This window comes from Cryptotermes secundus, unplaced genomic scaffold, assembly GCF_002891405.2.
Source record: "Cryptotermes secundus unplaced genomic scaffold, Csec_1.0 scaffold128, whole genome shotgun sequence".
Classification (NCBI taxonomy): Eukaryota; Metazoa; Arthropoda; class Insecta; order Blattodea; family Kalotermitidae; genus Cryptotermes; species Cryptotermes secundus.
The window spans coordinates 1-14,871 of record NW_019726222.1 but is presented as its reverse complement, the minus strand read 5'-3'; the positions used below and the strand labels follow the sequence as shown (position 1 = coordinate 14,871).

General features: G+C 42.3%; 1 protein-coding gene across 1 annotated transcript; it reads right to left on the bottom strand.

Moving 5' to 3' along the window:
- Positions 1-217: 217 nt before the first annotated feature.
- Positions 218-14,685, bottom strand: LOC111863872 (protein scarlet; the record flags this gene model as incomplete). Its single annotated transcript, XM_023850643.2, has 9 exons — positions 218-441; positions 2,347-2,447; positions 3,963-4,068; positions 5,325-5,460; positions 8,554-8,781; positions 10,299-10,399; positions 12,815-13,038; positions 13,526-13,764; positions 14,507-14,685. Coding segments are annotated over 9 exons (1,490 nt in total), but the record flags the coding sequence as incomplete, so codon positions are not given.
- Between the last annotated feature and the right edge of the window lie 186 nt (positions 14,686-14,871).

Here is a 14,871-nt window from a genome sequence, read left to right as displayed (position 1 = left end):
TGGTACCTCGTCACCAACATTTCAACGGAAGGCGCTATCTTCATTTTCATTGTAGAATATGGTGACTCTTCTAGCTTGAAGATGGAGGCAGCACTTTCCTCCGAAACACGGCGGGACACGCTAGAAGAGATAAATCTTCAGTATCAGACTTATATCTGCACGAACTGTACTGATCATACAGTCAGTAGCATGGTAGAGACGTTACGTAGAGGAAGCATTACAACATACGAGTATATTTATTTGCACTTCTAGAAGAATAACAAGATCAAGAATTTCTGGCTCGGGAACGTAAACATAAATAACCAAGGAGATGAAAAATAAAATACAAAGTTGTCATAGCAACAATATTCCTCCATAAATGTTCAGTTCTGAAATTGTATTTGTCTAGAACTTCCGACCCGTTCTTCAGGCATGGCAGGTCTGGATTCTGCAATTCGCACGCTGAAAAGAAGATAAGTATGAAAACACATAATAATTCAGACCTCCAGCAGTAAATCTACAGTACTTAAAATAAGCCTGTCACAGAGTATCACTGTAACGTCTGGTTAATTCACGATGGGCGATCGCAAATTATCAATAGACCTACAAAAAAGTAAGGTAAAGCTATCCCTGTAACAGGCAGTGAAGGCCCACATGGTTGTGAGACGTCGAGACTCCCACATTTTCTAGACAATTGGCTCACAGATATCGGTAAGGTTGTCAGCCTTAAGCGCCTGCCGCCCTTTACCCCTCAGGGAGATTCCAGGGACCCATTTCTGTTAGAAGTTGAGTCGACCCCAGGGCCATAGAGCGCCTGGAAAGTTTAGGTAAACTGAAAATATCCAATGATCTCATCGCGAATCGAAACAGTGACCTTCCGGCTTGTAGCATAATACCTCAACCAACTACGCCACCGTGCGCTCCAGTAGACGTATGTATTTTAATTATTATTCAGGTAAATCAGTGGCATAGAGCCTTCTTGTGTCATAAATCCCCTCCCTTTACCTTCATGTTAATAAGAATGCCGCCACTGCATCTCGCAGTCCAGGAACATTCTGCTCTGTGTCGCTGTATCCTCGCATCTAAGTCTTCCACATTGTCTCCTCATCTTAGGTTTTCCGACCAGTAGTCAGTATGCACTTCTCGTGCTTGCTTGCTACATGTCTCGTATATCTCATCATTCTAATAATATTAAGTGAAGATTACACGTATAACATGAAGTTTCTCAGTGTTTAATTCTTCCCATCCTGAGGTTACTTTCTTGAGCACCTGTTTTCAAGCCCGAAAAGAAACGTATTCCTTTAGGGTAAGACTAAATTCCATTTTTTCCCCCCTTGGCACTACAGCGCCAGTGGGCCTAGGCCTACCTCCATGAACTTCTCCGTTCACTTTGGTTTTTCTAGATCTTACACATTCGGTAGGACTCCTTGGGTGGGTGATCAGCTCGTCGCAAGGCCTCTAGCTGTACACAAACACAGAAAAACACACAAACTATACATCCATGCCCTGAGTGGGATTCGAACCCACGGTCCCGGTTTCCAAGCGAGTGAAGACAGTACATGCCTTAGACCGCTCGGCTACCGTGACCGGTAAGACTAAATTCCATACCCATATAAAATTAAATAATCAGCCATAATAGATGAGCCATTAAAGTGACTGGCTACGACCTGAATGGCTTCCGTTCGATTCCCCAGCACAGACAAAAGACTTCTCTTCGTCGTCAATTTCAGATCGACACTTCGTTGAGCCCACCCATCCTATCCAATGTGTGCCGCGGGTTCCTGTTTCGGGACCAATGCCGCCGGAGCATCAAGCTGTCCACACCTCCATCTAGTGCCGAAGCCGAGAATACAACATTCGATATCTCTACTCGCCCGCATACCGTCATGGGGTGGTTAGTCTAAGCACAAAGACAGCATTTACATGTGAATCAGCAAATTCTAGGACAATAACTCTATCAGACTCAGTCTAGAAAGCCGAAATTAACGGGCGTGGAGATTCGCTGCGTTGACTACGCGACATCCTCTATCCGCTGTCTTGACCTCGGCACTAGATGGAGGCAAGTAGTCAGCTTCACGAACCGGCCGCTTTACCCCTGGGGAAATAGCCCACGGTAACCACTGGATAGGAGGTTGCGTGGACTCCAGAGCCAGTATGGACGATTTGGAGGAGAGAAAATTCTTGACCCTACCAGGACTCGAACTCTGACCCCTCAGTGGTCCAGCCCGTAGCCAGTCGCTATACCGACTACGCTACCACGGCTCCTCAAGATATCTCAGATACTTAATTTTTTAAATTCGCTTAGTGGGGGGGTGGAGTCCAACTGGGTCCACTCGGCACGGCGGCCACTGAATCTCAGGTACTTACTAATGTTGCGAACATCCACCCACTGAACTATGGACATAGCCTCATTTGAGTACATTAGCCATGACAGGTTCTGAGTCCAGCTGATGTAATATGGCAGTGTGCTGCAACATGAAAACGTCGATATGTTACTTACGTAATATTATCTGTACATAATGACCTTCATGCCAGAAAACTGGGGCACAATCCCGGGCCCAAGGGCCCGCTCTATTGATTAACTTGATTTAATCATTGGTCTCTTCCTTTCTACTCGCCATGTAGCTTGGCAATTCTCCCATATCTTACATTAATATTCATCGTGAGAGCGAATGCTTCCGGTTGCCTGCACAAGTAGAGTATATATGTGCGTAATTGACACCTCAGCACATCGCATAATACGCATGCCACAAGGTATTGTACCTTAACAAAAATCAGGAAGATATGTGAAAAATTTGTAACACATTAATAATAAGGCAAGCGACGGCTATAAATTAATAAAAATTACCGGTTAATTTCTGTACATAATTTGTATTATTATGGATCTCGGGTATCTTAGTTTTTCCCGATAAAATAAATAAATAAAATGTTTTGAATAGTGTGTGTAGTCAGATTTATGACCTATATCAATACAAAATTTCAGACTCCTGGTTCCAATAATTTATTAGTTTTATCGATCAGAGGAAAAACAATGATTTAACGCTAAACTATTATTAGTCTCTTGCTTGCAGTTCGACTCCGATTGTTGTAACTGGGACATCTCTTTCAGTCTACAAAGGAGATGCCTCGATACTGTCTATTTATCTATCTATCTATGGATCCACAGTCCTTTGTTGGACCTTGGCCGCTTTTTCAGCTTCTTAAACATATACACAGTCGCTAGGACTCCTTGGACGAGGATCAGAACGTCACAAGGCCGCTACCTAAACACAGAACAAAAAACGCACAGAGACATCCATGCCTCGAGCGGGATTCGAACCCACGATTTCAGTGTTAGAGCTAGTGAAGACAGTACATGCCTTAGGCCGTGCGGCCATTGTGATCGGATACGTCTGAATAAGTTGCATATTTTTCAGAGTTCTCCCAGACCTGCCGTACAAAATTTCAGGATTCCACGTGTGCCACTAGGCGCTCCAGTGTGGTAGCATCCGACAGGTCCGTAACGCCCCCCCTTGCTACATTAATGTGAATACATTTGAGAGCTATGGGCGTTTGGATCCTCTTAGTGCATTTCGTCCATTTTAAGCATCAAATGATAGGGTGATAAGTGGATAATGAATGGGAGAGATTGTGGAAGGAAGTGGTCGTGTCTACTCGTTATTTTATGTATCCCTTAGCTCGGTCTTGCTCGCTGTGTTTTCTATCACTGTACAATTCTTATCAATATATTCCATGCAGTTTATTCTTTTATATTGCTAGTGGGGTGGGACTAAGTCCCTTGTACTGCGTCCACTTCTGGCCTATTGTACCAGCCCCAGATGATAGGTGAGGGTGATTGTGTAGCAGGGGAAACCGGAGTCTTCAGAGAAAACTTGACCAGACCAAGGATCGAACCCGGGCCGACGCGGTGGGAAACCAGTGGCTAACCGCCTGAGCTATGGCGCGGCCCATGCAGTTTATTAGACAGCGTGGATTATACATACCTGAGCTTAGAAAAGAGTCCAGAAGTGACCATGAGAACACAGTCAAATGGGACCAAACACGCCATCGCTGTTGCCACGGAGCTGAAGGCATTCGAGAAGAAACAGCCTGTGAAGTGGCATTAATTATTTCGTTACACTTGCACTTCTAAATTTTATAAGAGTTGGCCCATATTTGGAGATAAAGAGGGGACATTCTTGAGCACCTGAGCCCGATCATAGTCCTCACATGTGATTTATGTACAGGCGATTTTAATATCTTCTTCATTCCAACCAGGATCGTTATGAAATGTGAGTTTGGAGTTTTTTTTTCTTCCTTGGCACTACAGCCCCAGTGGTCCTAGGCCTACCTCCATGAACTTCTCCGTTCACTTCGGTTTTTCGAGATCTTACACGTTCGGTAGGACTCCTTGGGCGGGTGATCAGCTCGTCGCAAGGCCTCTACCTGTACACAAACACAGAAAAACGCACACACACACACACACACACACACACTAAACATCCATGCCCTATCCCGGTTTCCAAGCGAGCGAAGACAGTACATGCCGAGTTTGGAAATTACGTAACGAAATTTTCGTAGCTAACCCCATCACATTTACATGAAAGTATGAACGTAGATACTTAGGAAAATCACACAAACCTTCATCCAGGCTTCTTATTTCCAAAATTTGACACTAAAACCTCCAAACAGGAATTCTAACCACTAAACGGTGATCTAAAATTTCGAACACAGCACAGGTATTCGTAAAAGTGAGATTACATTCAAATAAAATACTTACACATAAGTTTTTAAACTTTCATAAGACTTCACTGAAAACATTATATTCACCTCCTACCAATATCCTACTGATAAAGCTCCAGTAATCTCTCAATGTGCCTATCTGTAAGCTTGAAAAATTGTATGACAAATACTGAAGCAGTCTAAATCATTAATGAAGTTACAATGTTATCTTGTGTTTTAATCATCACACGAAAGCAATTCGTGCAATCGGCCCAGTTTCTATTTTCCAAGTTAAAAGGGACAACATCAATATATTTCATGGCCACTGCTGCCAGCACCTTAAATGCTCTATACTGTATTTATTTGTAGATAATTTAACAACATTTTATCAACTACAGACGTCATGCAGTTAAGGAGGCAAGAGGCTTGTTAGGCGTACATGTTGTACATGTGAAGCGAAAGGAAGAACCGACCTCACCTTCCACAGATTCGCCTAGAAAGAATCAGGAACCTAACCAAAACTTAGCTACAATTGCAGAATTTTCTCCTACTGCTAAGCTATCCTGCTCAGTTTTCCCAGCTTGTAATCTCCAATGAATTTGAGCTGCGTGACACTGATTCTAACAAAGGAAAGTCTCCCTTACCACAGGCTGCTGACACGTTCATGGTGAGGGTTGTGATCATGGCAGTCATTAGGAACGCGTACAGCGTATTCCTGAGTCCGGTGAGCCAGTAGGCAATTAGTACGAACAGAAGTGGCTCCACAGTCAGTCCAGGGAGCTGCAATCATACAACATAAAATCACGCATTTTTCGGTTGCTAAAAGCTGAGACGCTGATCAATTGAATCCGCAAAGGAGTGCTAATTAGCAAAGACATAAGTAGTAGCGTAATACTGCTGTTGCATTCGCCTAATTTGTTCAATCATCTCAAAAAATCTTACGACCTATGAAGAGAGTGAATTTGGAATAAAATACATGAACTCGGATTGATACATACGGCCGGACTGACAGAAAGACACAGCGAAACTCATAGCCGCATTTTTGCAACTGCTTGTTGCAAACGTGTAAAAAGGGAATTAGAAAGACAACATTTGAATTATAATTAAGTATATTTTTTAGCGGGGTCACGCGGTAGCGTAGTTCGTTGAGGCACTATGCTATAAGCCGGAAGGTTCGGGTTCGATTCCCAATCAGGTCATTGGCCTTTTCTATTGACTTAATCCTTCCAACAGCATTGTGACCTTGGAGTCGACTCAGTCTCTAACAGAAATGAATGGCAGGAAACTTCCTGGGAATGAAAGGCGGCCGCCGCATAAGGCTGACAACCTGATCGCCATCCATGGGTCGACTGTCTATAAAATGTGGGAGCCTCGACGGCCTGTAGCAGGGATAGCTTTACCTTCTGTATCTTTTAGCGGCCGATCACAGTGGCCGCGCGTTCTAAGGCATGAAATGTCTTCGTTCGCTAGAACAGTGGGATCGTGAGTTCGAATCCCACTCAAAACATAGATGTCTGTTTGCGTTTATTCTGTGGTTTAGGTAGCGGCCTTGCGAAGGACTGATCCGCCTACAGTCCTACAGACTACACAAAATTAAGAAATTTAAGTGAATCCAGCGTTTCACTGATGCCGTATGCTTCAAGTGGGAGCGACAGGAATAGATGAAGAAGAAATCTCTTAGCAGCATGCTCATAACAAGCTGTTTAATTAATTATATGTTTGCTAAACATTCATACATCTTTTCTTATTTTCTGTGACAAGCTCTGTAACTTGTTACCCCACTCAGTCTTCCTGCTTGATCGTATTCTTAAACCTCATTTTGGTCTTCCGTAATTCCTCATCCCTTTGGCGTCCAGCATCTCAATATTCTTACTAGTCTGTCCTCCCCCCTCCCCCAATTCGACCAATGTGTTCATTCCTTTTTGTCCTTCTGTTATTAAGCCATTTGTTTACAGGTTCAATTTCACAGCCTCCTATTAGAACTTTTCACTTCATCCCTTAACGATCTCTGCGTAATATTTTCGCCTATGTAATTTCATTGATTCGCTTGGTTTTTTTGTGTTCCAGTTCTGTTTTCAAAGCCATATGTCATTACGGGCCTCACTGCTGATGTACATATCCTTGTTTTTGTACCTTTCCTCAAGGTCTTCTTATTCCATATGCAGCTGTTCAAATATCTTGATATCCTGCTGGCATTGTTTGCTTGAATTGTAATTTCTTCAACTAATCTATTTCTGCTCTTGGTTTATGTTCCTATATATTTTAATTCCAATACTTCTTAAATTGGTTTACCTCACAATTCCAGTTTGAAGCTTATAGGATCTTTTGATACTGTCAATTGTTTTGTTTCATTTACATGTACACTGTAAGTTCGGGTTGGAGGAAGGTGCCTTCAATTGTTTCCGATAATAAAATACTTCAGTTCTCTACGCTTATGCTCCGAAGGTTATAGTGATTATGAAATATGAGCTTCGTCTTGTCAACAGCTATTGTTCGAAATATTCTTTACTTCGATAAATAATTAGAGAGTTATGTTCGAGATACGAGCAGAAACACATGTAGGTCATCATGTGATGGGCCAGTTCTCTTCTCCCCACCCCGACTTCGATTAAAAGTGGAATGTGTCGACATAAATGTCGATCCTACAAATTAAAAGAGATTCATATTATGTATTTTTCCCCCTTGGCACTACAGCCCCAGTGTGCCTAGGCCTACCTCCATGAGCTTCTCCGCTCACTTCGGTTCTTTTTTCTCGATCTTACACATCTCAGTTTTTCTGATATTGAGTGTGTATTCGTGCTGCAGTAACGCTTTTCCGAGTCGTTGCCTAGCAACGAGAGGGGGATACACATGCAGACACACAGACTGGTGGGAAGGATTTGTGAAGTACGCCGCTGAGATGGGCTCAAGAGCCATGATGTACATACAAAATTTCATAAAGATTGGTGCAGACCTTCAGAAGTTGATAGTGGGGAAAACCCAGAGAGCATGGTGATCTCAAAAGCCTGCTTTCGTTTTTTCAAAATAAAGAAAGTAGACTAAAAATGATTGTTTTTGTGTAATCATTTATCTATATTTTCATTCACGCTTATATCCAGTGACGTGTTCAGCCGAATGTGGTTGAATTGGGATTAATATTACTGAAGTACGGAATTATTTTTTTCTTCTTTATGATCAGTAACCTTACATATTTACATATACTGAGGGTGTTTGAGAACGGGGCGTTGAGGAGTATATTTGGACCGAAGAGGGATGAAGTGACAGGAGGTTCGAGAAAACTGCATAATGAGGAGCTTCGTAACTTGTAGTCTTCTCCAAGTATAATTAGAATGATCAAGTAAAGGAGGATGAGGTGGGCAGAGCATGTAGCACGAATAAGGGGACGAGGAATGCACATAGGATATTGGTAGAAAAACCAGAATGAAAGAGACCACTGGGAAGACCAAGGCGTAGGTGGGTGGACAATACTAAATGGACCTTAGGGAGATAGGATGGGATGATATGGATTGGATTGATCTGGTTCAGGATAGGGACCAGTGGAGGGCTATTGTGAACATGGTAATGAACCTTCGGGTTCCACAAAATGCTGGGAAATTCTTGAGTAGCTGCAGAATTGACGGCTCCTCCAGAAGGGCTCAGCTCCATGAGTAAGTAAGTAAGTAAGTAAGTAACGTTACATAAAGCAGTTACAGAGATAGCGTTTAGCAGTTTTTGTGTTGTACAAATCCAAGTATGTACACGTAGATGCCTCGCGACTGACACGAGATCTTATCATATGTACAAAAGATTTATTATTTGTGAACTCTGAATCAGAAGAGGCCATAGAACCTCATCCAAGAAGTAGGACGATGAAACAAGTGAACACCTACTCACCATGGCAGCCATTTTCGACAAGTAGTAGAGATGTGTACTGTACAGGCCGCTGCGATACTCCCTTGTGAAGAGGGGCAGTTCCAAAGGAAAGAATGCCAGCGTCGAGTACATGGGCGCAAATGTATTCTCCGTCACAAACATGAACAGGGCACCCTGCACAGACTGGATCCCAGTCTGCGTCTCGGACACAGAGCCGGCAAAGCAGAGCCCTACCATCACGGCGAGAGCCTGCGGACACAAACTCTCTCACTTAAATCTGACCGAGGCTTTTCCTGTCTCACAGAACAGGGGCTTAGCAAGAACCATGTTCAGAGGTGTTAGACCAGATGAGTTAGTACTTTCTAAGACCGACGCCGTATACTCTAGTAGGTGTTTCATCCTAAGGAAGGAGGCAAGACATTATTCCAAAACATTGGTAAACATCTACCAGTCTATACGGCGTCACATTTAAGGAGGCAATCATGTGCACGTACTTTCCTCTTTGGTTCTTGGAATACACTTCCTACTTATGCTCTCAGAAAACAAGTTTCAGGATACTGATTTCTTCTTCTGTTATTCCATGTTTTTATTTTTAAAACTTCTGTTCTGCATGTAACAACAAGTCTTGATTATGTTTGAAAGTTTTAAGACAGCAATGGTCAAGGTCACCGACAAGAGAACTCCAGATTTCATGAGATGACAGAGAGACGTTGCAGATTATTGTTATAGCGCACAGAATTTCAGGTGGCAGACATTACTGGCGGGAACATGTTAAGGTAAAGTAAAGCTGTCCATGTGCTCAATTTATTAATTAAGCATTACGCCATGAAGGCGTGAGGAGCAGTGAAAATGCCGTTGTATAGAAGTGAAGAGTCAGCTTCCTGTCGCGGCAGCTTTAGCCCCCGGAAAGGAGCCCCCTGTACTCATTGGATATGGTGCGAACATGATACGACGAATAAAGAAAGTAATGTAAGAAAATGAGTTTTGAATTATGTGAAATTAGAATATACAAAACTATAATGGTTCTGCATGGGTGTGAAACTTGGTCTCTGACATTAAGGGAGGAACGTAGACTGAGGGTGTCTGAGAAGAGGCGTTGAGGAGAATGTTTGCACCGAAGAGAGATGAAGTGACAGGAGGTTGAAGAAAACTGCATAATGAGGAGCTTCATAACTTGTACTCTTCTTCAAGTATAATTAGAATGATCAAGTGAAAGAGGATGAGGTGGGCAGGTCATGTAGCACGAATTATGGAAAAGATAAATGCATGTAAGATATTGATGGGAAAGTCAGATGGAAAGGTATCAGTTGGAAGACCAAGACATAGGTGGGTGGACAGTATGAAAATTGATCTTAGAGAGATAGGATGTGATGGTATGGATTGGATTGATCTGGCTCAGGATAGGGAACAGTGAAGGGATCTTGTGAACATGTTGATGAACCTTCGTGTTCTATAAAATGCTGGGAAGCTCTTGAGTAGCTGCACAATTGGCGGCTTCTCAAGAAGAGGTAAGCTCCATGAGTGAGTGAGTGAGTGAGTGATCCAATATATCATCGCCTTAAGACTATATACATTCCAGTAAAGCTATGAGATTACCACTGGATCTTCTGGGATGTGAAGCTATGCAGTTCAGTGAATAAATTGCACGGTTTCACAGCCCAGAAAACCATAATTTTCGCCTTACATGTTGTTAGAGTCAACTTTGAAATATCTATTTGAAAATGTTTGAGGCTTTCAAAGTACATATTTGTCTCCTCCTTACTTACTATTTTCTGCAAAATCATCAAGAACTGAACTGAAGGGTCACGAAGAACTTGTTTGAAGGAGCGATATGTCAGCCACTGAAATCTATCAAACCAAAATGGAGCTTTGCTGAAAAAAAAACATTATTATTATTATAAGCATGCAGTAGCGTAGTTGGGTGATGCACTATGCTACAAGCCTGAAGGTCGCGGTTTCGATTCCCGATCAGGTCATTGATTTTTTTTTCATTTGATCTATTATTTCCAGTCGCACTATGGCCCTGGTGTTGACTCAACCTCTAATAGAAATGAGTGCCAGGAACCTTCCTGGGGGGTAAAGGACGGCCGGCACTTAAGACTGACAACCTTAGCGCCATCTTTGAGCCGATTGTCTAGAAAATGTGGGAGCCTCGACGTTTCACAATCCTATGGGCCTTCACGACCCTTTCCAGGGATAGCTTCACTATTACGTTTTTTCTACTATTATTACCATCAACCCCTTCAACATTAATTTTACAGCTACATTTAAATTCCAATCAATGTAGCCATATATTAACCATGTAAATCACAACCTTTTTTTATATTCATTTACAGCAAGTTCTTTATTTATTGTCCACGCTTATTCCTTGTGAGCATGTCAAAATCAAATAGATAAAATTAACCCCAATGAGCAGAGACTTTCTCGATAAACTGAAAGTCGTTCAGCTTTTCAAATAATTGTCTGCCTTTTATGGAACCCATGAGCCTATTGCTCTCTTCACAAGGGCCAATAACAGAACCTTATCCTGAGCCAGATCAATCCAGTCCACATTCTAAAGTTTCTCTTCTTAAAATCCGCTTTAGCAGTTTATCTTTCAAACTTTACATAAACCCCCAATAAATTTAGAATTTAAAATGAACCTGTGTAGTTCACAAAAGCTAATGAATTTCAGACATGGAGGATAAATATTCTAGAAAAGTGCATAGACTGATACATTTCTGAAAGTCGAGCTTCTGGATTCATGGATATATTACAGTTAGTAATTCTTTGACTGCCACTTCAGTCCACACAGAGCAAATATACATTTCAAAAGTCACACATTATGTAAATATCGTATATGAACGTAATTTAGGCTTAAAGAATTATAAAAAAAGAATATTTCTTTCTTGAATATATTAAGTACTTACAAGTTCTGCTCCCTTATTTCACTGATGTGCTGAAAATAATAAAAAAATATATTTATGTAAACAAAGAACAATTTTCAATATGAATTATGGTGTAAATTGAACAAATCCCGACCCACCGCATCGCGACACGTAGAAACAGACGCCTAATGGTACCTGTATAAACAAAGAAATTAACTTGTTAAAATATTTCAATTGCACAATGTATTGAAACATGAAAGTGGAATGAATGGTCTTTTATATGGCAAATATGAATACGGAGATCCCGGAAAAATTAGAAGGAAACAACATTTTTTGTTTATTTTCCTCACTCCATCCAGGTAATTGCCAGTGAAATACATTCATTAGGCCACAGTCAATTACTACAAAGTTCCTTCCAAACTCTAGTTTATCTACACGCACGAGGTAGTTTAGTTGGTTGAGGCACTATGCTACAAGCCGGAAGGTCGCGTGTTCAAGTCCAGATGAGGTGGATATTTTTTAGTTTACCTAATCCTTCCAGTCGCACTATGGTCCTGGAGTCGACTCAGCCTCTAACAGAAATGAGTATCAAAAATCTTCCTGGGGGTAAAGGGCGGCCGCCGTGTTGGACTGACAACCTCACCGCCATCTGTGAGTCGATTGTCTAGAGAAAATGTGGCAGCCTCGACGTCTCACATCCCTATGGGCCTTCATGGCCTGTTACAGGAATAGCTATACTTTTACCTTTACATATTCCAGGAAACCGTGACCTAATACAACACATGAAATTATAAGTATGAAAAAGAGAGAGAATATGACTATTGCCGCCTATTGGAATGCGACGTCTTGTAATCATATAATGCTTACCGACGTTTCGAATGGACGTAATGCTTTCATCCTCAAGGTAGAAAAGTAGAAGAGAATTTATGTAATCTTCTACACTGGAGGGGGAATAAGAACGTTCCTCTGAAAACTTGGTACCTCTCTGACAAACTACACGGCGTCACATCTAAGGAGACAATTATCTCCAAAATTAATATTATTTGTACACCAAATTTTGTCCTTCTACAATTGTAACTTTATAATAACTTCTTGTGGAAAATTTATATGCCCTTGCAAACGATGTTCAAGTATCCCCCACGGGAGCAAAGCGGTCGGAGTGTGAAAGTGACCACTTACCTCAAACTAATGCCGAGATCAAGAATACGTGAATCTATACATCCACTTCACCTTACGTTTTAATGGCGTAGTGCTGAAATAATTAAGCCCAGGGACAGATATACCTTTTCTTATCTTTACCCCCCCCCCTCTTGTTAAAACTGAGAAACATCGGCCTATAGAAAGTCAGAGAATCCAGGAAGTACTTAACCGCCGTATCCTCTTTCTCGGCCGATATTCGGACCAGGATCTTCTGCATGTGAAGTAGGACCTCTTGTCTGTAGTTACCTCGCAGGCTGACCCCTTGCGCGCCTCGAGCTGCACTGTCAGTTCCACCTCGCGCGCCGCTTCGCTCACAGCAAACTCGTCACACAGCCTCTTCACCACCCTCCGGCACTCGTCCTCCGAGTCAAGCGTGATGGCCAACATGCGGATGAAGAAGTCTGCAGGGCTGTAGGTCTCCGGGCATTCATAGCCATGTCTGTAGGGAACATAACCTATATATGTACTGGAACTGAAGCCCAAGGGATCACGATACTCTGGGCATGCGGTGAGGATAAGGGAGAAGCAGAATGCACATGAACGTTTGGAGGGGAACTCTTTTGGCAAATGTCCACTTAGAAGAGCAGTAACAGAGAACGCCGCTTGCGACAACTCTTCTATTGTTGTGTATCGTTACCACGTAAGTTCTTATCCAATCGCTCCATAGCAACGGCCGTACTTGTCGCAACTCATATCGTGACAATTCCTCTATCATTGCGTGCGAACATTACCTATCAACGGCTATTTCTCCGGATCCACATTTCTTGTTTCAAGCAAATACAGCACAGCACTCAATACAATTTATCTTTAATAATCCTAAAAGAAAACATGGCTTTCAGCTACTCCCTACTAACATATCTTGGTGGTTGTCAATTATCCCTTAAATGTATAGTGATTACTACGACTATATGTGCTACACGACTTACTTGCTGAAGAATTCGAGGGCTAATTTTGTACTGCCAATAAAGGCGATTCGTCCATCTGCTAAGATTATGAGTTGATTGAACATGTTGAAGACCTCGGAGGAAGGCTGGTGTATGGTACACACGATCGTTCTACCACCACGCGTCATCTCCTTCATTTTCTCCACCAATTTCTGCGCCGAGAACGAATCCAGTCCTGTCGTGGGCTCGTCACAGAATAGAAGCGGTGGATTCGTCATCAGCTAGAGAGAATATTGTGAATTTCATTTAGGGTTTCAAAGCTGTGAAAGCTGAAACTGGGGTCTAAGTTCCAAAAAGGGTCTCTGAAGACAGAAGCAGCTAGTTCTTCCTGAAGTTTGGTAACTACCTAAAGGACTACACGGTGTCATAACCCAGATAATCCGAATCTAGAATTATTTATTGCTGTAATAAATTATTGTGCCTGAAGATCATTTTGTTTGAACGCTTACAGACACCCTTCCCTCTGTTCTTAAGATTAAGAGACATTGGTAGGAGACGCTCTCAATGATGTGAAGTTGAACAAGATCAAGAATCATCGGGAATTTATCACATATCAGCGAACATTAAAAGTTAAAAGTAAAGCTAGCCCTGTAACAGACCGTGAAGGCCCATAGGGTTGTGAGACGTTGAGAGTCCCACATTATCTAGACAATCGGCTCAAAGATGGCGCTAAGTTTGTCAGCCTTACGCGCCGGCCGCGCTTTACTCCCCAGGAAAATTATTTAATTAATTCCTGGTATTCATTTCTGTTAGAGGCTGAGTCGACCCCAGGGCCATAGTGAGGCTGGAAGGATTAGGTCAATTGAAAAAAATCCAATGACCTCATCGGGACTTGAACCCGCGACCTTCCGGCTTGTAGCATAGTGCCTCAACCAACTACGCTACCGCGTGCCCCCATATCACCGAGCATATAAAATAAAATCCAGGTATCGTGTGTCCTTCAGTTTTGTGTGTGATCTGTACCTCAGTAGCGAAGGCTAATCTCTTCTTCTCTCCCCCGGACAACACTTTGTCCTGTCCGGGTTTTCCTATCAGAGTGCTGGCACTTCCAGTTAGCCCCACTTGCACCAACAGTTCGGACACTATATTGTGACGTTCTGCGTTCGATGTCCTTCTATCCAATCGCAATTGTGCCTGCAAAAGGAATCAATGCTTAAACCAGAAGTATTTGGCTGCAGGCTCTCCTTGCATGTGGCTGTTGTTGATTTGTTTGTTATTAACTTATTTAATTGCAATATTTAATCTTCTCGTGTTATATGGTGTTCTCTAGTAGTACTAACCCAATGTAACTGTACCACACACCAGCTGAAACAATACAGATATGACAA